The sequence below is a fragment of the Notamacropus eugenii genome, chromosome 5 (genome assembly GCF_028372415.1).
Source record: "Notamacropus eugenii isolate mMacEug1 chromosome 5, mMacEug1.pri_v2, whole genome shotgun sequence".
Classification (NCBI taxonomy): domain Eukaryota; kingdom Metazoa; phylum Chordata; class Mammalia; order Diprotodontia; family Macropodidae; genus Notamacropus; species Notamacropus eugenii.
The window spans coordinates 130,984,402-131,008,093 of record NC_092876.1 but is presented as its reverse complement, the minus strand read 5'-3'; the positions used below and the strand labels follow the sequence as shown (position 1 = coordinate 131,008,093).

Here is a 23,692-nt window from a genome sequence, read left to right as displayed (position 1 = left end):
CTAGAATGGAAAGCCATGGGAGGTTACATCAGTGTGGGACAGAGGAAAGAGAATGTGTCTGGGGCCAGGATGCCCAGCTCAGTCCCAGCTCTACCAGCCACTGTGTGACCTTTGTCAGGTAGCTTAACTTGGAGAAGTGGTGAGAAGGTGGGGATCCTGAATCACTTAAATCCTGCCTCCATCATTGCCTGCTTGGGAGCCTCAGGCAAATCACCTAACCTCTGAGCCTCAGTTTCCTCCTCTGTAAAATAAGGGCATTGGATTAGGTAATCATTAGGGTCCCTCCCTTCCTACTGGAAACCTATGAATCCCTACAAGCCACAGTTTGTAAATCTGTAAAAAGGGAATGATGATGCCTGCCTCAGAAAGAGCTTGTTACAAATACTGTGTTAAAAGTGTTGTTACACGTGTTTATTTGTATTGCTACCTATGTCAATTCATTAAAGGCAGCATGCCATAACAGTTAGAGAACTGGCCTTACACCCAAGAAATCCTGAATTCAAATCCCACTTCTGACATATACTGACTGTGGGACCCTAGGCAAGTCACTCTCAGTGCCCCAAGGCTCTCTCTCAAATTATAAATTGTGCAGAAAGAAATAATCTGCACTGGCAGAGGGAGTTTCCTCATCAATGAGCTCCCTACTCTGAAGTCAAAAGTCCCAACCTTACACATGGATTCCTGATACAATATCCCTTACATACATTCAGCCTGATTTAGCAATTCCAGTGACAGGGACCTTACTACTTCCCCAGACAGTTTCCTCCAGGAATAGAAGTTTTCCAGTAAACCATTCCAGTAAATGTTGTCCTTACGTACTGTAGCGAAGGAACTCTCTGGAGAGACTGAGGGCATAAGAAACATTTCCTGCCTGTAACAAAGAGGAAAGAATATAGTTAGTTAGAATGACTCAGGCATGCTAAACACCAGGAATAATAATGTTCTGTACTTTTTTTTTTATAGTTTACATATAGTTTTTTTTAATAGTTTACAAAACACTTTACTCACTATCTTGTGAAGGAGATAATATAAGTATTATTATCCCCATTTCACAGATAAGGAGACTGAGTGCCCAGAATCAGGTAACATATGAGTGTCAAGCCAGTATCTGAACCCCTAAGACGAGTATTCTTTTCCCTAAATCGTCCTATGTCTTCTAAGAAAATACCTTCAATATACTTCTCACCACAGGTAAATAAGGAAGCTCACTGAGATGGACTTTATGCTAGAAACTGAGACGTTATTATTCTAATCCAGGACTTGCCAGCACCTCAATGTGTGGTGCTAGGAAAGCTACTGCTTGTGCTTCCCCATTTACATGAGAACTTCTCACCACTCTTCTAGGGTCCCAGATCTATAAGTGAAAGAGGTCTTAAAGGCAATCCAATCTAGCCCTCTCATTTTATAGTGCAGGTCTACAGGCAGTAAGTGTCAGGAGCAGAATTTGAACTCAGTTCCTCTGATTTCACAACCAGTGTTCTTTCTGTTATGCCACTCATATTATTTGCCAAGGTCACGTTGTATAAATAAATGATTAAGTTACACTGGGCAAGAACTGCTGGGAGAGTTGGAAAATTGGCAGAAATGAGGGTTAGACCCATACCTCTCTTCTGGCAGAGAGGTAGGGGAGTACAGGGGCAGAATGTTGTATACATTGTCCGATAAGGTCACTATATCAAGTTTTTGTTTTATTTTCTGCTTAATTGTTTTCCTTTGTTCCAATGTGAGGAGAGAGGAAATTAAGGTTCTATCTAGAAATTACTGATATAAAAACAAAAGTTGTCAATATAATCTATTGTTTTTTGAAAAAGAAATTTTCTAGAGTGATGTCTTAACACCCTGTACCACAATGAACTTAAAATGCATATGCAACCTGAATATAAAAGATCACATCATAAAAATAATTAGGACAAGGGAAGATAATTGTTACAACTATCACTTAGAGGAGAATTCTTAACCAAAGGACGGAGGAGACCATAAAACACAAAATAAAACCATTTCAATTATCAAAGAAACAAACTTTAAAAGCTATTTTGCATGAATAAAATAAATGAAGGCAAGAATAAGAAGAGAAACTACAGAGTGGTTAAGACATTTGCATCAAATGTGATGGAGAAAAGTATGAGATGCAAGATCTATAGGGAATAGACACAAACATAGCATGACAAGACTGATTTCCCAGTAGATAAATGGTTAAAGGATATGAACAGTTTTCAAAAGTTAAGCCACAGGGAGAAACAGAACATCTTCAGGGGCTCTTTCAAAGGATCAGCCCCAGAGTCTTTTGGGGAACCCGAGGCTAATTTGCCTATAGTTTGTATTTACTTAGATGTGTACAAGCTGTTTCTTCCAATAAAATGTAAGCTTCTGAGGGCGGAGGCTATCTCACATTCGTCTTTGTGTCTGTAGCAAAAGAAGTCTTCAAAAGAACTGCAAACAGTGAATGACATTTGAAAACATGCTCCAAACCATGCCCTGAAAATTGGCAAAGATGACCAAAAAAAAAGGTAACTCAGGAACAGTCAGTGTTGGAGTTACTGTGGGAAGAAACACAGTAACACACTTTAGGTAGGATATGAATTGTTCCAACTCTTTGGAGTTGGCATCAATTTGGAATCATACAAGAAAAATGACTAAATTGTCCATAGCCTTTGACCTAGCAATTTCACTGATGGGCATGTACACCCAAGGAAGTCAGAGAGACAAAAGTCCAATATTCACCAAAATATTATAGCGACATTCTTTATGGTAGGAAAGAATCAGAAACAAAATGGGTAAACAAGCTGCAGTATATGAATGTAACGGAATACTATTATGTCATAAGAAATGATGATTGTGAGAAACTCATAGAATCCATAAGATTTTGAGCTTTTGCAGAATGAAGTAGAACCAAAAGAACAATATACACCATAACTATAATACTCATGAGAAGTTCATCAGAGGAAAGCTAAACACTTGGAAAGTTAAAAAAAAAAAATGATCCTAGAGAATATATCTTACCTGCGATGTGCCAGGCTCTGTGCTAAGTGCTTTACAAACATTGCCTCATTAGACACTCACAACAACTCTAGGAGGTAGGTGTGATTATTATCCCCATTTCACAGTTGAGAGAACTGAGATAAAATGATATCTCATCTGATCCTTACTACAATCTTGGGATGTAGGTGCCACTGTCACCTCCATTTTACAGTTAAGGAAATTGAGATTTAAGAGACTAGCTCAGGGTCATACAACTTATAAACCTCTGAGGCCACATTTGAACTCAGGTTTTCCTGAATCGAAGCCCAGCACTCTATCTGCCATGCCACCTCCTCATGGAAAAAAGATGAGGGACTATCAGGGCAGAACGTTAAATATTGTCAAAGGGTTTTAGTGGAGTTCAATATAAAACGAGCATGATATTTTTAAACTACCTTGAGATCTTCAAGTGAGCAAAGTCACACTTCAGGGACTATTTTCTTACATAGTCTTTTTTTTAAGTCTGAGTGAGATTTAAAAACTATTCTCTAAAAATGGGACTTGCTCTGAGAATTATAGAATCTTAGCGCTTGACCTCAAAGAGCGGGTAATCCAGCCTATGCCCAGTAGGAATTCTCTCTACTGCATCCTTGACATTCAGCACTTGGTTGAAAACTAAAGGGAGAAGGAATTTCCAGTAAGGGAAAACTTCCTATCTCCCAAGATAGTCCATTCCATTTGGAGGATAACTCGCAAATTTTTAGAGTTATTCTCACTTTGAACCTAAATCTCCCTCTGCAACCTTCACTCATTTGCTTCTGCGTTAGCCCTCTGAGGCCGAATAGAAAAAAAAAGCCATTTCTTCCATGATCAGCCCTTCAAATAACTGAAGACAGCTCTCCTCTCCGCACCCCCTCCCCACCGCGTCTTCTCTGGACTGAACATTCCCAGACTTGATATTTCATTGCATCTACAAAAGAAGGAATTTTTTCATGAGAAGAGAAATATTTCCATAATGCTATCATACAAGTAGAGAGCTTCCCACCCACTTTCCTGGAACTGAAAGCAGTCCTGTGTGCATTTGTCTTAAGTTTGCTCTGCCATTCCAGCCTTCCTGAGCCTGGTCAAGGGTGAAACGAAGCCCTGACCTCAGCAAACTCCACAGGTCAAAGGAGCTGGTGTCTATGAGCTGGCTCCCCCTTCCACACCCTGCTGTAAAGATCAGGATGTGGGATATTTTGGACAGCCCCAGGGCTGGCCATCCTTTGCCAAATAGTTATTCAAAGGTCACATTAAAAAAAAAAATCAGGATACATTTTCTTTCTTCTAAAATTTATTTTAAATAACATTTTAAATTCTATTGTGGCCTTTTGTTTTCGCTCTGCATATATTTTCCTTTAACAGCATCCCATCCTCCCACCTCAACCCTTTCTTGTAAAAACAACAAAATTCAAATAAAGTCAACAGAGGCAGAGACCACCTTTGGAGTCCCCATGTCTCTAAGGAATAGAGGAAGGCGTGTGCCTTAGCGGTTCTCCAGGATTAGGGTGCTCTATCTTAAGAAGAAAGGAGGTATGTTCTTGGGTCTCCCAGTTAAATCTCCATTTGTAATAATAAGTCCAATTTGTCATGACAGAATACTTGTCATATTTGTTATATACCCTCTCTTCTGGCTTGAACATATGATAAACATATCATGAACATGATAAAACCAATATGAAATAATGAAAGTGAGAAGATCTGAGGGAGAGAAATACTGATAGAAATTTATTATATATGTGTGTACATGAGTTACACATATGTATGTGTTTGTGTATATGTATGTATATATTCGTCTATGCATTGCATATATGTACATATGTATGCATATAACATAAACATGTGTGCACATACACATGTGTGCATTTGTTTGTCCAGTCCTATGGCTTTATCAATGTGGGGAGCTCTCGATGAGGAAATTCTCTCTGTCAATGCAAATTAACAATTGTCCTGCAACTTATTGTATTCAAGATTTGCCTGGGACACAGAGAAGCTAATGACTGACTTGCCAAGGGTTCATATAACTGATACATATCAAAGGCAAATCTTGAACCCAGATCTTCCTGAGTCCAAAGTCAACTCTTTATTCACAATTTCATGCTTGAACTACATATGTACTGACATCAAATAAAGGATGAAACAAAGATATATGTGCCCAGTAGCAATAATCTACTCCAAGTATCAGGATTTTGTCCTTATCCTAGGATATGTTAAGATATACTTGCTGTTCAGTCAATTTTCAGTCATGTTTGACTGACTCCATTTTGGAGTTTTCTTGTCAAAGATATTGGAGTGGTTTTCTATTTCCTTCTCTAGCTCATTTAACAGATGAGGAAATTGAGACAAACAAGATCACCAGGGCAACACAGTCAGCAAGTGTCTAAGACCAGATTTGAATTCAGGAAGATGAGTCTTCCAGACTTCAGGTCTGGCACTCTATGTACCACATAAGGTCCAGGAAATGTTCAGCCCTGCTTACTGGCCTGCCACTCCTCTCTGGATGTGTGTTTCTTTATACTTGGGATTAAACAAACTACTCAGGCTAACTCTGCAAAAAAAATACCTATCAATTCTTCTCTATTAATTAAAATTTTGAAAAATAGATCAGTGGAAGACAAGATAAGCAAGGTCAAGAAACAAAGGAATACAGTAACTTAGTGCTTGATAAACCCAAGAAAACAAACTTCCAGGGGAAGGACTATCTATTCCACAAGAGTTGCTAGGACAATTGGAAAACAGTTTAGAAGAAAACAGATTTAGGCTGGCATTTTATACCATATATCACAGTAAGCCCCAAATGAATATGCAACCTAAATGTAGAAAGTCATATCCTAAAAAAGTTAGAGGAGAATGGAAAGTGATACCTTTCATAAGGCTGGTGAGGGAGGAGAATCTACAACCAAACAAGGAAATTACAAATGAAAAATAGATATTTTTGATTATATAAAATTAAGCTTTTACACAAATATCAGTATATTTAAATAAGGACGTATCATTGTCTATTTATATCTAATATGCATGTTTATATACATACATGTATACATACAACATATGTATATATGCACACATGTGTTCATATATATCTTGGAAGACACTTCAAATGAAGCATGAGTTAGGCCCAGAATTAGTCAGGTCACTGGACTTTGCCTTCAGAAAAGCTCCTTTAATGATTCCAAACTTCTCCCTGAAACAAAGGTCCATATTTTTAATATCACTATTGTACTCATTTTGTTTAGCTACATACCATGGATTATTATATTCTCTAAAGAAATTAAATATGAATATCACTCAGACAGCAACAGAGAGATCCATGGTGAAGGTGAGTAGGTTGTAATAGATAACAAGAAACTATGAAAAAGAATAAGGGATATTATTTTAAATAAAGGACATTATTTTAAATTTTTCTATATCTAATCATAGATACAAATTAGATATAAATATATAGACTGGTAAGGGGGTAAAAGCAAGAAAAAACTAGTGGAGAGTCCATATACTCCATTTGTATCCTATAATGTCAAGTAAAACGAAGAAAGGTTCATGTATGTTGAGTAGACAACCTGTAGTTGACTTATAGAAGGATTTGGACAAGAGTCACACAGAATGAGCAGGCATGGATGGACTGCAATCAGTATCAGCAGAGATAGCATCCACACTGAGATCACTGTTCCATTTGAGTATTGCTCAAACAAAATCAATGCAACTAGAATAAGAAGATAAACTATTGAGTGGGAAAATTTTGCATTATATGTCTAGTAAAAGTCTGATATCCAAGATATGTAAAAAACTGGCATATAATATCTATGTATCTATCTAATATGACTAATAGACACATGGTTAAAAGATATGAACAAATAGTTTTCAGAAGAATAAACAGAAATTATCAATGACTATATTAAAACACATTGCAAATCATTTATAAGAGAAATGTAAATTTAAAAAACTCTGAAGTATCACTCAATATTCATCAAACTGATAGAGATGATGAGACAGAAGTAGTCAGTGTTGGAGAGGCTTGAGGAAGACAAACAGATTAGTATAATGTTGTGGAACCCAAAATTGGTTTAATTATTCTGAAAAACAATTTTGAATTATGTTTCAAAAATTAACTAAACTGTTTGTAATCTTTGAGTCAACAATACCACTTTTGGACATATAACCTGAAGAGGTCAAAGACCCACCAAAGTAGATTTACAGTGGAATACTTACATTTAATTTTTTAAAATAAATATGAGATATATAAAAAGGTGCTTAACAAACGTTTATTGACTGACTAAGTGAAGTAATGCACAGGGAAGAAAGCAGAGCCAGAAGAGTATACACACTGACTGAATGAATAAATATTATGTTCATTTATTCAGCCAGTCTGCATACAATGAATGTATTGTGTGCCAAATTCTGAGGAAGGACATACAATTTGGCTAAACAGCTCTTTTGATAGTAGCGAAGAACTCAACCTGGGCCAGCTGGGAGTGGGGTGGGATGGGATTCCATCTAACGAGGAATGGCTAAACAAATTATGATACACGAATATAATGAATAATTAATGTGCTGTAAGGAATGATGAAATTGAGAGTTTCAGAGAAACCTGTAAAGACCACTATGAACTGAGGTCGAATGAAGGTAGTAGAAACAGGAGAACTATTCATATGGTAACACAACATTATAGAGAAAAATAACTTTGAAAGACTTGATAACGATGGTCAATGCAACGACCAGCTCTGATTCTAGAGCACGAGTCATGAAACATGCTCCCTCTTGGCAGAGAGGTGAGAGGGGAAAGATTCAAGATGAATCAGATAAACATTTTTGGACTCAGTCAACATGGGAATTTGTTTTTCTTGACTTGCTTCAAGGGCTTTATTTTTCTTTTCTTTTTTTCCATTGAGAGGTGGGGATAGGGTAAGAAAGGGAAAATGAAGCGAAAAAGAAATGAAAAGAAAGGGTCATTGAAGACTTTTTTTTTGAAGCAGAGAAGGGAAGAGAAGGAAAGTCGGGGGGACCAGTACAACTCCGAAAGCTATGGGTTGAATTTATTATATAGTTAAACATAAGAGCAAGTTGTACATAATAGAGATCTGCAGTGTGGTATATAATTCTTTTTTTGGTTTACTATGCAAATGGAATGCCTATATTGTTTCTTAAGTTAGGAATTTAAAACAAGTTTAACTCAGATGTTGTCTCTACCCCTGTAGAGCTCATGCTTCAGATAAGGGTTGTACTAGATGACCCCTGATGATTGTACTAGATGATCCCTTACAACCTAATAGTGACTCCCTCAGTCCCACCTATGCTCCTACCTGGAAATAAGCAAAAGCCAAATAGTCCAGAGCATCTTCTAGGCTCCCCTCATCCTCTGTATTCCACTCCCCATAGGAGCCTCTGAAGAGGCTGACAGCCACTTCCAGCCACGTGATGGCATGGTAGTAATCCCCCATGTCATAAGCCACCTGCAAGGAAGCAGAAAAGTCACGAAGAAGTCCTCACTCCCCTCCCACCCACTCCACCAAGTAAGGAAACAACATAGGGACTCAAGAGATAAGGGAGACTCTGGATTTCCAGTGGGAATCTTGTATCATCATCAATTTTCAAATAAAAGCTTATGAGAAAAGATTCATGGTATTGGAAAGGATCTCGGGACTCAGAAGAGTCTGAGTACTGGGTCTACTGCTTATAAACATTTATGTTTGTTGGCTGTTGGTTTTATGTTGCATAAATCACCTAATCTCTCTAAGCCTTAGTTTACTCATCAGGAAAAGAAGATAATAATATTTGTACTATTTCCTTTTATTATGAGAATCAAATGAAAAAAAAAACATCTTGAGCATTATACAAACACTTTTTTTTAAAGCCTCATTCAACCTTGACTAAAATGTTACTTGGATGCCTCTTTGTGGCACAGAAGTGACTTTCTGTTCTCAAAGGCTCTGCCCCTGGTGGATGGTATACTTCAACAGATCCTACCAAGCTAGAAAAGCTTTGAATACAGGTCTGGTAAAGGATTATTGTCTGAAGACCAGCCTAGCTAAATTCAGAAAGGGGAGGAATGTTTCAAATCAGAGTAGATCTCAAAAACCATTTATTAAGTTTGGGAATAATAGAGGAAACCTTCAAAGTTGGAGGGAGTACACACACCGACACCATCACAAACTCTTGAAATGATGAGTGTGGCAGCTTGGTGGCACAGTAGATAAGAGGGCCAGGCTCTATACTTGAGTTCAAATCACACTTATTAGCTATGTCACCTTGGACAAGTCATTTAACCTCTCTCTATCTCTGTTTCCTAAACTGTAAAATGATGACAATAGTGCCCTACTTCCCAGGGCTGTTGTGACGATCAAATGGGATAATATCTGTAAAGTGCTTATCACATAGTAGGCATTTAATAAATGCTTGTTTCCTTCTTTCCTATAAATCCCAGCTATTATTTTTACAATAATATAATATTTATTATATGGTACATATTCCATATAATATCTCATAGTATACAGTAACGTATTTACTCATATATATTTCTAATTAACAAGCATTTATTTTCTCTCTCCTACTCCCCCCTCCAACAACTGAACAACAACAAAAAAGAAAATTATTATTAGACTTTTGGGATGCCCTATAGGTCATAAAGTATGGAAGGGAAATGTAAACCATGTATTAAATGAGATTCTGGGAAGGACAGATCATTTCTGAGAGGATCAGGGAAAGCTTCTTTGTGGAGGAATCATCAGAAGTGAGTCTTGAAAGATGCACAGGATTTCAGCCTTCAGAAACTGAAGGAGAATGTTCTTAGCTTACAAAAGGAATGGGCAGAGGCACAGGGGTCAATGTATTCCAGATGGAAACAGACAATGGCAATTCAGGTTCTCTAGAACATTAAGGACAGGAAGAGACATAAAGCTGGAATAAGGCTCAACCCTACATGGGGAAGGGCCAGAAACATCAGGGAAAGTAGGAGCTTGATTTGGTTAGCAATGGGGAACCACAGCAGGCACTTGAGCAGATGAGTGACTGACCAAATCTAAGATGGCAGTATTCAGGGTGGCTTGGAGTAGGGAGAGAGTGGAGGATAGATGTTAGGAGGCCATTGCCATAGTCCAGGCAGCTGGTGAGGAAGGTTTGGGCTATGGCAGAGGCTGTGGGAATTGCCGAGGAGGAGACATGCAAGGGTCTCCCTCTAGTCAGAGTAATAATTGGAGGTGCTCTAGCTGAACAGATTAGTTAATGAATAAATTGCATGATGTAGTGGCAAGAGCACTTGGATTTAAGTCTGGCTTTGATATATATTAGTTCTGTGACCCTGCACAAGTTTTTTGAGTCTCAATTCATCTTTGATGGACAGTAGGCTTGGACTCTACCTCAAAGGATAAGCTGGAGAGAATCCCTTTTATAAACCTAACTAAATGTTACAGAACTGGGAGCTATTTTTAGCTCCCACCTCACCTCTGCTATTGACTCAAAGTGTGATCAAGGCTCTGTGCCTCAGTTTCCCTGGCTGTGGACAGGGAGGAAAGTGAAGTATAACTAATAAAAAGTGACTGTACGTAGGTTGTTCTGCCAAGGAAACTGGAACATTAAATCAGGAACATTTCCAAGCAGCTTCTAGGAAATGACCCACTGAAAGGAGAACATCTGGCTTTGGTTATTCAGAGGTCCCTTCCTGCTGGTGTCACATATGTTACAGCCATACAAGAGAGCACAGAGATCCTGCTTTGAATTTAAACTAGCCACAGGCATGCCCCTCAGCTCTGATGCCTGGCTCTCCTGAATAGCAGTTCAGCATGGTGAGTGTATGGTGTGGTGAGTCTTTGTTTGGGTCTTTGAATCTTCCACAGGAGGGTGTAGATGTGCCCAGTGAAGGGCCTGGGGGACATTCCAAAGGAGGCATACCCTTCAACATAGAGAGCATCTCCTCTCTGCCATTATGAAGAATGGGATCTCCCTAAATCTCATTGACTGAGGGTACATTGGTTGACTCTGGCTGCAGTGAGTTTGAACCACCCTTTGGTGCACCAAGGGTCAATTGCAGAAAGTGTCTCATCCTGTGTACCACTGCCTGAATCATCTTCCTCATGCATAGATTCATTCAGGCCACTCCTCTGCTCAAGTCCCTGCTATGGTTACAGGACCCAGCCTTACGCAGAGAAAAGAGGAAATGTTTGGACAGTATCAGACTCTCAGAGAGAAAAGTATGCTAGACCCTAGCCAAGCCCAGCCTTTAGCTGATAGGAAACCAGCTGCCCTGAGGCAGTCCAGTCCACAATTTTCATTGTTAGGAATATTTTTTCTTTCTGTTGAGTTAAAACTTACCTGCCTCTAACTCCCCATACTTAGGTCCCCTGAGGCCAAGCAGAGTAAGTCTAAGTCTTGGCAGCCCTTCAAAAACTCAAAGACAGGCATCATATTCCTCCCAATTTTTCTTTAAGTCAACTACTCCCAGTTTTGTTTTTTATTTTGGCAAGGCAATCAGGATTGAGTGACTTGCCCAGGGTCCCACAGATAATAAGTGACTGAGGCTGTCTTTGAACTCAGGTCCTCCTGACTTCAGGACTTATGCTCTATCCACTATACCATCTAGCTGCTCCTCTCCCAATTCTTTCAACTGATCCTCCTAGAATCTAGGCCCTAGTCCCATTCTCATCAAGGGTACCCTCCTTGGGGCCTGTTCAGCTGTCAGCAACCTTCCTAAATAACAGAATACCTTTACCTTACCAACATGGAAACAGTCATCTGCCGAGAGGGGAAAAACCTGGCTGGGCCTGTATAAGTCAGTGACATCAGAGCCAGTGACTCTCTGAAAAGCCCCATGTGCTAGTCCTTTCACACTCAGCATATACACATCCTGTAGACGCATCAGGGCCCGGGCTGCACCCTCCAGGTCCTCAAAGGCTGGGAGATCCTGCTCCACTTTCACAAAGCCATCCTTCAAGGCTGTGAAATCATGAAAAAAATATGCATTAATTCATCTGACATTTATTGAGCACCTACTGCATGTAAGCATAACGTGATCCCCACCCAAAGAGATTCATGGAATGTTAGTGCTGCAAAGAATGTCAGTTCTGGGAGAGACTTTAAATCACAAAATATTAGAGAAGAGAGAGACATTAGAACACAGAATGTCAGAGCTGGGAGGGGCTTTAGAACAGAGAATATTGGAGCTGGGAGGGCCCTTAGGAGATAGAATAAAACACAGAATGTCAAACTTTAGACCATACAGAGCTGGGGGAGGGGACCCTGGAAAACAGAATGTCAGAGCTGAAGAGATCTTAAAACCTAGAATGTCAAATATGGGAGGGACTTTATAGAATCTCAGGAGAAGGAAGGTCCCATAAGAAACCTCATCTAGTTTAACACCCTCACTTTAAAGATGAGGAAACTGGGGCCTAGACAAAGGGAAATGACTTTCACAATGTGTGTCAGTATGACTAGCATGATTATATACTAATGTAACTCCAAAGCTAGTAAGTTACAGAATCAGTCCTTGAACCCAGGTTCCCTGAAATGTTTAGTACCAGGCTGGGTCCAGTTCTAGGATGTCAAGTCTTTTTATTATTATTATTATTTTTTAATGTTTAACAATCACTGCCATACAACTGAGATTTTATCCCCCCACACCTACCCCCTACTACCCCCCTCCCTCCCCACGACTGCATACAGTTCTGTATAGGTTCTACATATACTTTCCTATTGAGTACATTTTCACTATAGTCATGCTATGTAGTCAGACTAAAATAAACGGAAGAAATCATATAACAAATCAGAACATGATACACAAAAACATACACATACACAAACATGATCTGCTACATTCTGCGAATGACTTCCATATTTCTTTCTCTGAGTGTGGAAGGCATTTTGCCTTAGAGAACCACCATTGGTAGGATGTCAAGTCTTAAGAAAGTTGTCCCTAAGACATCAAACGTTCAGTTCACCCTAATGCACCATGGTCCTCTAGTTCCCTAACTTCCTCCTAAAGATGGATAACTCTTTGATCAGTGTCTACTTTCTAAAGAGAGAGAGAGAGGGAGAGGGAAAGGGAGAGGGAGAGAGAGAGAGAGAGAGAGAGAGAGAGAGAGAGAGAGAGAGAGAGAGAGAGAGAGAGAGAGAGAGAGATTAAAAAGCTTAATTCCCCTTGACTTATGGCAGGAGCTTTTTTCACTGTTCAATGTATGAGGATCAAACATGTGCCCTTTTTTACATTCCCCTCTTCTGTGTCCTGTCACAGTCTGTCTCCTGTCCATCAGAGGGCCTCACAGTCAATCGTCCCCATCACCATCACAGTTGCATTGTATTGTGTCCTGGTTCATTTCATATTTTATATACCTTTTGTGCAATTGAGAAGAAACCCAGTCCAGTAGCTGGAGAGCTGCTCTTGGAGCAAGGGAGACCTGGCTTCAAGGTCATGCTGTTAGGCAAGTCCCTTAACTTCTCAGGCCTCTCCTAAGACTAGAAGTCCTCAAGGAGGTACCAACCTGCCCTGGAAGAGGGAGTTTTTTACCTGGGAGCTTCCTATGCTAAAAAATTACAAGCCCGGTTCCCACTACTCCTTTTGTGCCATTACCATATTCTACTATATTAGTAAATATACATATTCTACTGTATTAATAAAAAATCCAACCAATGTTTAATCAATGCTTACTGTGAGCAGAGCATAGTGCTAGGCACTGGGGGGCATCAGCCCAAGTCACTGCTCTCATGAAGCTCATGGTCTAGTCCAGGTGTGAGGAATCTATGGCCTCGAGGCCATACAAACCCAGATAACTGTAATATGCAACATGACACAATAAGTATATTAAAAAGGTGTCAGGAAAGTGCTATGTAAGGTGTGAGAGGAAGGTCATTAATGGCAGGGGAGGAGAGAATAGGAAGAAAACCAGGGCCTTTCTGGGAGACAAGACTCTTAGGCTGGGCTTTAAAGGATAGCTAGGTTGTACACAGTTACAGGCCACATTGTTCGATGACTAATTTTGATGGACTTGGTTCTTCTCAGTAATGCAGGCTCCAAGACACCCAAAAGGCTCCTGACGGAAAGTGCTGTCCACATCCAGAGAAAGAATTAGTCTGAATGCAGATCGAAGCAGACCATTTGCTCGCTGTCTCTTTTGTTTTACTTTGTTTCTTCTTTCTTGCGTTCATTCTGTAGGTTGTAATTCTTCTTTGCAACATGACTAATGTGAAAATATGTTTAATGTGAGTGTCTGTGTAGAGCCCGTATCAGATTACATGCCGTTTTGGGGAGAGGGGAGGGAGAGGGAGAAAATTTGGAACTAAAAAGCTTATGGAAGTGAATATTGTAAACTAAAAATAAATAATTTTTTTTTAAAAAAGGATGGCTAGATTTTAAGGACAGGTTTTTTCTGTGAAGTCTGGATTCAGTCAAAGGGTTGCACTTGAGGACCTAGAGAACCATGTATGGACTCAAGGCCACAGGTTCCCTACCCCTAGTATAGAGTATTAACAGGATAAGCAAAAGCATCAAGGCAGGAGGCTGCCTGGGGTATTTGGAAGACAAAATAGTCTAAGGTGCCTGAATTGTGCAGAGGATAGTACTGTGGGAGAATAGTCAAGTAGTTATGGAGGGTGTTATTATGGAGGGTCTTCAACACCAGGTAAAGAAAATGGTTTGAACTTTAAAATAAGGCACAAAGAAGCCACTCAAGACTTGTGCAGTGGAATGAGATGCGTTGGTCCGTGCATGAGAAAAATGATCCTGAAAGGGGTACGAAGGATGGATTGGTGGAGCGGAGAGAGTGATAAGGGGAAGGTCTATCAGGAAGTTATTTCAATAGTCCATGTAGGTAGTAATGGGGACCTGTTCTAGAGTCAGTGTAGAGATCAGAGAGGAGAGGATGAATACAAGAGGTATTTCAAAGTAGAAACAGCTAGGACTTGACAAGTGATTGAATATGAGAGGTGAAGGGGGAGGATTCAAATCAAGGATAACCCCAAGGTTACAAATGGAAACACAGAACAAGAAGCAGATTCAGGAAAAAAGACAATAAACTTAGCTTTGTTCATGGGGGGGGGGGGCAGCCATGGGAATGACCAGTAGCAGGAAGATATTTGAGCATTAAAGATGGACAAGACAGCCCAGGTGGGTTTCAAAGCTGTTACAAAGGGAAGTATGGATCAAATGGAGAAATCACTGGTTCTAGGGATAAACCAGGAGGATGGGTCTAAGGAATTCCAGTGGTTACTGGCAGATAAGAAAATGTTGAACATCACACACACAATAATCATTCTGACCCTTACTGGCTTAAAGTTTACAAAGTGCTTTACACACATGATCTCATTTGAGCCTTAAGACAACTGAGAGGTAGTTATCAGTAAATGTTTAACAACCAGTTCCCTAGAGGGAAAAAAATAAGTCAATTCTGCATTATTAATATTGTCTTAATCACTTTTTAAAATCTAGACAAGCCACAAAACAATCAAGTCCTGATTTGTAGCATTTGTCTGTATCCAATAAATGCTCATGCTGAAAATTTAACAATCGACTCTCCATATGTCAGTTCCAGCATACTGTTCCTGGAGCAGCATGTTGGAACCAACTTATATAGTCAGTTATTAAAAGATCACATAGATAGTAAATATCGGAGGCAAGGGGTGAAACCTTGTCTTCCTGACTTCAAATCTGACTTTCCATTCACTGCTGCCTCTTGCAAAACGTGCCATGAATGCTTATTAGCAATCAGCAAACACCCAAAATTAGAAATAAAGATTCAGTGTCTCTGATCAAGTAGGAGAGGCAGCTTGGGATGATGGAAAGAAGACCCGGAATGGAATTCTGATTCTGGATCTACAAGTTGGGTAACGCTGGGCAAGTCCCAGAACTACTTTGTACCTTAGTCCCCCCACCTATAATAATTGCTAGCATTTATACAGGGTATCCAAAAAGTGTTAGAGCCCTTGTAAGCTATAAAAATTTAATAGCTTTTAAATAGCTGAGACTTTTTGGGACATCCTATGTAGCACTTTAAGATTTTTTAAACACTTTATATATGCCAAGTCACTTAGGAGGTAGTGCTATTATTATCCCCATTTTACAGATGGAAGGAAATAATCATCTTTGCCCACTCTGTCTCATTGGGTTATTATGAAGAATGCTTTTTGTGAGTTATGGTTTTGTTTCTATCCAGGCACCAAGGAGGATGTACTACAGGGAGGATATTACTAAGGGGATATGAGAGCAGATCATGCCCAGGGCTTTCTCCCTATACCTCCCCTTCTCACCCATACCTTCACTCCCAAGGGAAGACAATTAACTAGGACTAGAGTAGATGGTCACTAACTACAGTCCCCTCCCCACCTTCTCCCATGCGTCTTCATTGGATTCACACCAGCTAAGCCAGCAGGGCATGGAAAGTTAGAAGGGCTTCCTTTACAGACCTGGTGATGGATCCTGGGCCTGTCACCAAGCACCAGTTCAGCTAAGTGTGAAGAAGTCAGCAATTCATGAGAGGCAGCACATGTGGGGAAAGTACTGGGAGGACCTGAGTCCAAATACCAACTCTGTCCCTCAATACTTGCATGACTTTGGGTAAGTGACTCCACCTCTCTGAGCCTCAGTTTCCTCCTCTGTAAAATGAGGGTAGCTAAGTGGTCCAGTAGATAGAGCCCTGAACTTGGAGTCAGGAAGACCCGAGTTCAAGTGTAGCTTCAGATGCTGACTGATTGTGTGACCTTGGGTAAGTCACTTACTTAGCTTTTGTTAGCTTCAGTGTCCTCACCTGTAAAATGGGGAAAGTAACAGAACCTACCTCCCAGGGCTGTGGTGAGGATCCAATGGGATAATAATTTAAAAGTGCTTAGCACACGTAGTTGCTACTCTTATTGAGGCCCATTCTGACCTTCAATATACAATCCTTTCTGTGTCTTTTTTTTCTTATTAGGCCAATAACTCCCTTGTGGTCCTACTAAGAAAATGACATAGCCTCAAAGATTTAAAGCCATAAGGGACCTTACAGGTCATCTAATCTAGCTTTATCATTTTACCGAATAAAGAAACTGAGGCCCAGAAACCTGAAGTAATCTGCCCCCAAACAGTGACAAAGCCAAGATTAGAACCCATTTTCCTCTGACTCCAAATCTATCACCTCTTCCATTGCCCAGTCCCATACCACTCTGAGATTCTTTCTCCTGGACACACAAGAAGCTCACTGGTCCATTTCCAATCCCAGGCTTATCTCCTCGGATAAAGAATCCTTCTAGCTACTCACAGGCCTTGGACGCTGGGCCCATATCATCCACCCAGCTGTTTAGCTATGGTTTAGACATGCCCCTTCCCTCAAACCAAAGTGGGGAGGAGAATAACAGGAACAATGTGTTCTCCCCCCCACCCCAAGATCTCATACAATGATGTTATCAAAGCCAGGAGGCAGAACAATTTTCTTGTGCAGACAGGGAGACGGGAGCTGCTCCCAAAAACCACAGAGAGAGGACCATCGACTCTGACACTGTCTGTGGGCAGCAGACAAAAGCACAGAGAGCCCAGTTCTCTCCACTGATCTTCCCTAAATTGGCTCTTTTAAAAAAACAAGTCAATTTTATTTTGTTTTCACACCCGCATTTTCTCCCTCCTTTCTCTACTTTGAGAAAGCAAGAAAAACAAAACTCCTGTTACAAATACGCAAGCAAAACAAATCCCAAATTGTCTGTTAAAAAAATATGACCACATCTGTATTCTGATTCTGTCACTTCTTTAGACAGAAGTGAGTAGTGTGCTTCAATATGAGTCCTCTCATAATCGTCACTGGTCATTGTGTTCAACTGGTTCTTTTGTTGAAGTGAGTGGGCTGACAGAAAGGAGAAAAAGAGAGAGAAAGGATATCTCTTCTTGACAAAACAAGGCCTCTCTGGGGAGTCTAGTTGCCTGGGTGGCTTTCCCTGTGTCTATCTTCACAATCCCTTGGACAGCATGCATCCTTGGGAAAATCTCATGCACCGGATTGTGCTTCAGGGTGCTTCAGGGTGCCTGAGGTACTGGACACATCAAAGAGCAGAGCATTCTGGGCTCTGACTCTTCTCTAGGATAAGACTAGGTTAGGAGTCAGAGGACCCTGGAAGTCATGGGTCTGGAATGGGACTGTGACAGGCTAGGGTGGCCTTCCCAGATTTACGTTCGTTAATCAATAGAATCCCTCCCAACCTTTTGCCCATTCCCACTCAGTACCTCGGATGTTCTCACTGGCTTCCAGGCTGTATACAACATTCCTCCAATCAGACTGTAGCCGCTTAATAAGGGTGTAGGCCAGCAGAGGGTTACCCACAGGGGTGGTTGACCCCTCGTGCAAAGAGAGGACCTTGTTGTAGAACCTGCAAGACAGGAGAACAGTGACCTCTCCCCCCATCTGCTACCATCGCTGCCCTAAGGGAGGAACTGCCTGGTTTCTGAGGCTTTAAACGCAATGAAGCAAAAAGAAACTCCAAGCCATGTCCTGCTCTGAACAGGAAACCATGGAAACTCCAAGACATGTGGCAAGGGACAGGGGACAGGGGAAGGACAGACCTGGGAGGTCTGAATACAGGCCTAAAACTCAGGGACTGTGAGGTCTAGTTTCAACTCTGCTACCAATGACTGTCACAGCGTCCAGAGTGAGTGAGGTGATGGGACACTCCAACGTCCCCTGTCCTCCTCCTTCTGAAGTATTCGACCCAATAGAATTCAACAGAATTGTTTCTGTTATATATAACAGAATTAAGTTTCTGTTATATCAGGAAGACCTGGGTTCAAGTCCTTCATCTAACACATAGTGATCATGTGACCTTGAGCAAGTCACTTAACCTCTCTTCAATTCTCTAAGATTGTAAGTGGTAAACAGGGTACTGATCTGCATTGGAGGAAGCAATTCCATAACTGGGAGTCCCCTTCACCAGTTAAATCATCTGACCATCCCTGTAAGGAAAAAAAAATGTGATAAGCTGTGGGCTAGAGGTTAGGAATAGGGCAGGGTAGAGGATGAGACACTCTTTGAAATCTCAATTTATTTCAGTCTCTGTACTCCTTGGCTTCCAGTAAACCTTCCTGTATCCCTTTTTCAAAACGAAGGGAAGTAAATGATAGATTTTACCATGGACACAAGAAACAAAATAGACTCATTTCATAAGACAATCAAGTTATTTACCTGAATTTCCACAAACCCTTTGGCAAGCTTCTCAGATATAATAATATGGACTGGGAGCAAAGGGGAGGTCCACGGTGCTCTGCTGCTGGCGATCTGGATGCCATATTTTGGGAGGGCACTGGCATTCCTGTGGGTATTCAGGTCTGGAGAGGGTGTCATACCAGATCAGATGACCTTGGGCTAGTCACCTAACCTCTCTTGGCCTATTTCTTCACATGTAAAATGGAAACAGTGATAGCACCTCCCTCACTGGGTTGTTGTAAGGACCAAAAGAGATAACATAAGTCAAGTCAACAAGCATTTAATAAGAGACTGGGGGATATTTATCCTGGAAAAGAATATATATAGGAAGGACATGAGAGCAGTTTTCAGATATGTGAAGGGCTGTCAGAAAGAAGGTCTACCAACTCCAAAAGGCTCATGAAGGAAAATGCTATCCACATCCAGAGAAAGAATTACAGAATCTAAATGCAGATCAAATTTGCTCTCTCTTTTCTGTTTTGTTTCATTTCTTTTTTCCATTGATTTTAATTCTTCCTTACAACATGACTAATGTGAAAATATGTTTAGTATGAATGTATATGTAGAGCCTACATCACATTGCACACTATCTTGGGGAGGGAGGATGAGGTGGGGAGCGGAATTTAAAACTCAAAAGCTTGTGGAACTGAATGTTGTAACTTAAAAATAAATAAATAATTTTTTTAAAAAAAGAAAGCAGGTCTAGAAGACATGGGAAGGAGTACAGAGCCTGCAGGGCACATAGTAGGCAGTTTATCAATGTTTATTGATTGATTGATTAAATAGATCTCAGCTCCACACAAGGAAAATCTTCCTAATAATTAGAGCTGTCCTTTTCTGAAGCAATGGTAATACTGAGTTGACTCTAGCTTCCAGAACAAGGAGGTAAAGGGAGCAGTGGGGGAAGAGGAGAGAGTAAGATAGCCAGGGTGGATAGTTGTATGGACAGGATGTGTGGAGGGGAAGGAGCTAAAGCAAGGACCAAACTAGAACTGACGTGGGGGTATGCCTTGTACAAAGGGCTGAAGCCTCAAGACAGGAAAGTAAGAATTGAAGATACTACAGCTCAAAATACTTCTAGGGAAAATAAACAGTTCAATCTCAGTTTAGACCCAGTTTAGACCCTTAGATGGGTCTGTGGAGAATTTAAGATTAGAGAGGTAGCTAGATGGTGCTTACAGTCAGGAAGATCTGAGTTCTAATCCTGTCTCAGATACTTAACTAGCCTTGTAGCCCTGGGCAAGTCAATTTATTTCTTTCTTGACTTGTTTCTTCATAAATAAAATGAGAATAATGATAGTCCTTACCTCACTGGGTTGTTGTGAAGATCAAAAAAGGTAACAAATTAAGTCAACGAGCCTTTATTAAGAGACTACTATGTGTAGTGTCTTTGCCAAAAACACCCCAGATGGGGTCACAAAGACTTGGACATGACTGAAACAAGTGAACAACAAATGTGCAGGTCACTGTGCAAAGGCTTGGCAATATATTGCAAATCTTAAAGTGTTATCTAAATACTACTACCTATCAAATAAAACTTATTTTTTTCTGGCATTCAAGGCCCTCCTCCAGTGGGATGGTCACAAGATGATAACTTACAAAAGAGAGCTACAGAAACACATCAAACTACCTCCTAAGGCATGGAGGGGCTCATTCATGGTATTTACTGGAGGTAGTATTCATAAGGTTGAACTCACAGACCCATACATTATTGAAATGTGTGGGTCTAGTGTTAAAATTAAGCAACTTGAACTTTAAAGGCAGTGTGGCATAGTGAATAGAATGCTGGATAAGTCAGGAAAACACTTGTTCAAATCTTGGCCCAGAGAGGGACCAAGGACAAATCACTTTGACCTCCCTGAGGTTTAGTTTCTTATTCCATGAAATGGTGTCAGTAACACCTAAAGTACCAAGAGTTAGCATGGCATCGTGAATAGAGAGGGTAAAGTCATAGAATCAGGAAGACCTGATTCTTAACACCTACTATGTGCCCTTGGACAAGTCACTCAAACCTCCAACTGCCCCATCTCTGTCCCTTGGCAACTCACAAGATTAGAAAGTTACATTTGAGTGGGGGGAACCACCTTAGAAACCATGGATTCCAGCTCTCATTTTACAGAGAAGAAAACTGAGACTTGCCCAGGGTCATATAGCTAGTAGGTAAGCATCTGAGGCAAAGGTTGAACTCAGGTGTTCCTGATTCCAAATCCAGCACTTATCCCCTATACTACCCATCTGACTGACTCTCTGAGATTAGAGAATATGTTGAATGGTAGAGGGAGTTTCCTTACTGGAAGTTCCTTAAACCAATGAAATCACAAATCTTGTAGCACCTACTTCATAGCGTTGTTGTGAGGATCAGATGAATATTTATGTTTGTATATACATATATAGTGCTTTGCAAACCATAAAATCTGTGTGTGTGTGTGTGTGTGTGCACGTATATTACTTGGTTTTTATCATTATTTTGGAAAGACCACTGACTTAGAAGCCAGGAGATCTGGGATCATCTCCTGCTCCCAACACTAACTACTTGTACAAATCTGAGCAAGTTGAATTTCCAGTCTCAGTTTCCTTTTCTGTAAAATGAGGCTTATAATTCCTATACACCCTATCTCACTAGCTTGTCATGAGGAAAGTACTTTGTCAACCTTAAAGGACCAGAGAATATGATTTGTGATTTGTAGCTATTCCTGCCCCTTGTGTGTGGGGGGGGGTGGCGGGGGGGGAGGTGTCCAGAGGTCCTGGGAAGGGGTGGAAATGGTTGGTGATTTCCATTCTCCCTGTCCTGCATGACTGCTGGGCTAAAAAACTTCCTTCAGTCCAGCCAGGCCTCCAGGATTATCTCCAGAAGAGGAAAGTGAGACACAGTGGGAACAAGGAAAATCCTACAGATGATGACTCGCTGTGAATCAGAGATATTACAACTTTCTTCCTACTCCCTGAAAAGCCTCAAGTCCCACTGTGAATTCCCTTGCTCCTTCCAAGCATTCTGGCTTCTGTCTAGGCTCACCAATTCCACCCCAACACTGCCACATAGGGTTTTGCTATCACACAAACAAAGAAGTAATCCGCTGAGATCTGAGGCCAGTCCAAAAGTTTAAATGTTGGCTGGACGCCCAGTCTTGTATCCAACAGAGCTGATTTCCAGGGGCCCCAGTCTTGGATGACGAGTTCAAATCTCATAGTTTCTTAAAAGCATATTCTCTCCCCCTGCTGGCAAACACTGCTGAAAGTGGAAAATCAGATCCTTTCTTTAAAGAATTTGCACATAAAACTTGTAACCCAATCTCTGCCTCAGCCCTAGGAGCCTCCAGGGTTTGGACAACCTCAGCACATGGGCAGCTTCCACCCAAGCTGTTTCTCATTTAGTTCTCAGACACAGGGAAGTGACTGGCTTTGTCTCGGCCGGCCAGTGCAATATTTCTCAAACTCATTCAACCACAGAATAACCTCAGTTTTGGAATAAAATTATGTTGAAAGAGGGAGGGGCTGAAAGTATGGAATACCAAAGGAATTAAGGAGGGACTGGGAAATTTCAGAGTGAAATAGAGGAAATTGAAGTCCAGTTTTATACTGAAAAATTGCCACAGGGAAAGAATTTTTTATACATTTTTTGGAACCAACTCTTGCCCAGACTCCCATAGGAGTTGGTAACTATGATCCTTCCCCTCATGTCTTGTATCCAAGCTGTCACTAATTCCTATTGATTCACCTCCTTGATATGTCTCCCGTCTGTTCCCTTCTCTCTATCCCCAGGGCCCAAAAGCACAGCATTTCCCTAGATTATTATAAAACCCCTCTAACAGATCTTCTTGTCATCACATTTCTTCTGCCTCCCTCCAATCCATTCTTCAACCCGCCGCCAGAATACTCTTCTCTGTACATAGACCTAGTCACTCTTCTGCTCAAAAATCTTCAGTAGCTCCCTAGTACATACCAAGTAAAGCTTAAACTTTGTCTGGCACTTGAGGCTCTCCACAATCTGGAGCCATTCTTTTCAACAGACTTATCTCCTATTATTTCTCTCCCTATGTTGTACAGTCTAGCCAAATTGGACATCATTGTATTCCCCAAATGAACTAAGGTGCTTTTTCTCCTCTTTATATTTGTTTATAATGCCGCTTATGCCCAGAATATGCCCCTCTTCCCCTAGGGAATTCCCACCTAACTCAAACACCATCTCCTCCAGGAAGCCTTCCCTGATCTCCAGGTGCTAACCACCTCATAGAGCACTTTATGCTTATGTGAAACTGTATTACACTTTTCTGTAGGTGAATCTGATCTTCCTACCAAGCAGTGAGATCTATGAAGACATTCATGGCGTCAGCCTCCATAAAGGCTATTTCTTAGCTAAATTTTGAGTCTTTTCTACACAGGAAACACAGAAAAATATTTCACAATGTTTGTTGAATGAATTAACACCTGTGCATCATTTTGATGCTTTCTTGTGTAACCTGTATCATCCCATGTGGGACTCTATACCAAGGAACAAACACCATCTGGGAAGATGTCAACCTAAGGCCCCACTCTAGGGACTTTACCTGGAATTCACCTTC

General features: G+C 40.8%; 1 protein-coding gene across 4 annotated transcripts in view; it reads right to left on the bottom strand.

Moving 5' to 3' along the window:
- The window catches only part of P4HA3 (prolyl 4-hydroxylase subunit alpha 3), a 58,336-nt gene that overhangs the window by 28,197 nt on the left and 6,447 nt on the right, over window positions 1-23,692 (bottom strand). For all 4 annotated transcript variants that reach the window (XM_072610877.1, XM_072610875.1, XM_072610876.1 and 1 more), the window contains exons 2-5: window positions 18,161-18,303; window positions 11,696-11,919; window positions 8,295-8,444; window positions 820-871 (exon numbers count right to left, since the gene is read on the bottom strand). In XM_072610877.1, the coding sequence (XP_072466978.1) occupies window positions 820-871; window positions 8,295-8,444; window positions 11,696-11,919; window positions 18,161-18,303 (569 nt within the window). The remainder of the gene's footprint in view (window positions 1-819; window positions 872-8,294; window positions 8,445-11,695; window positions 11,920-18,160; window positions 18,304-23,692) is intronic.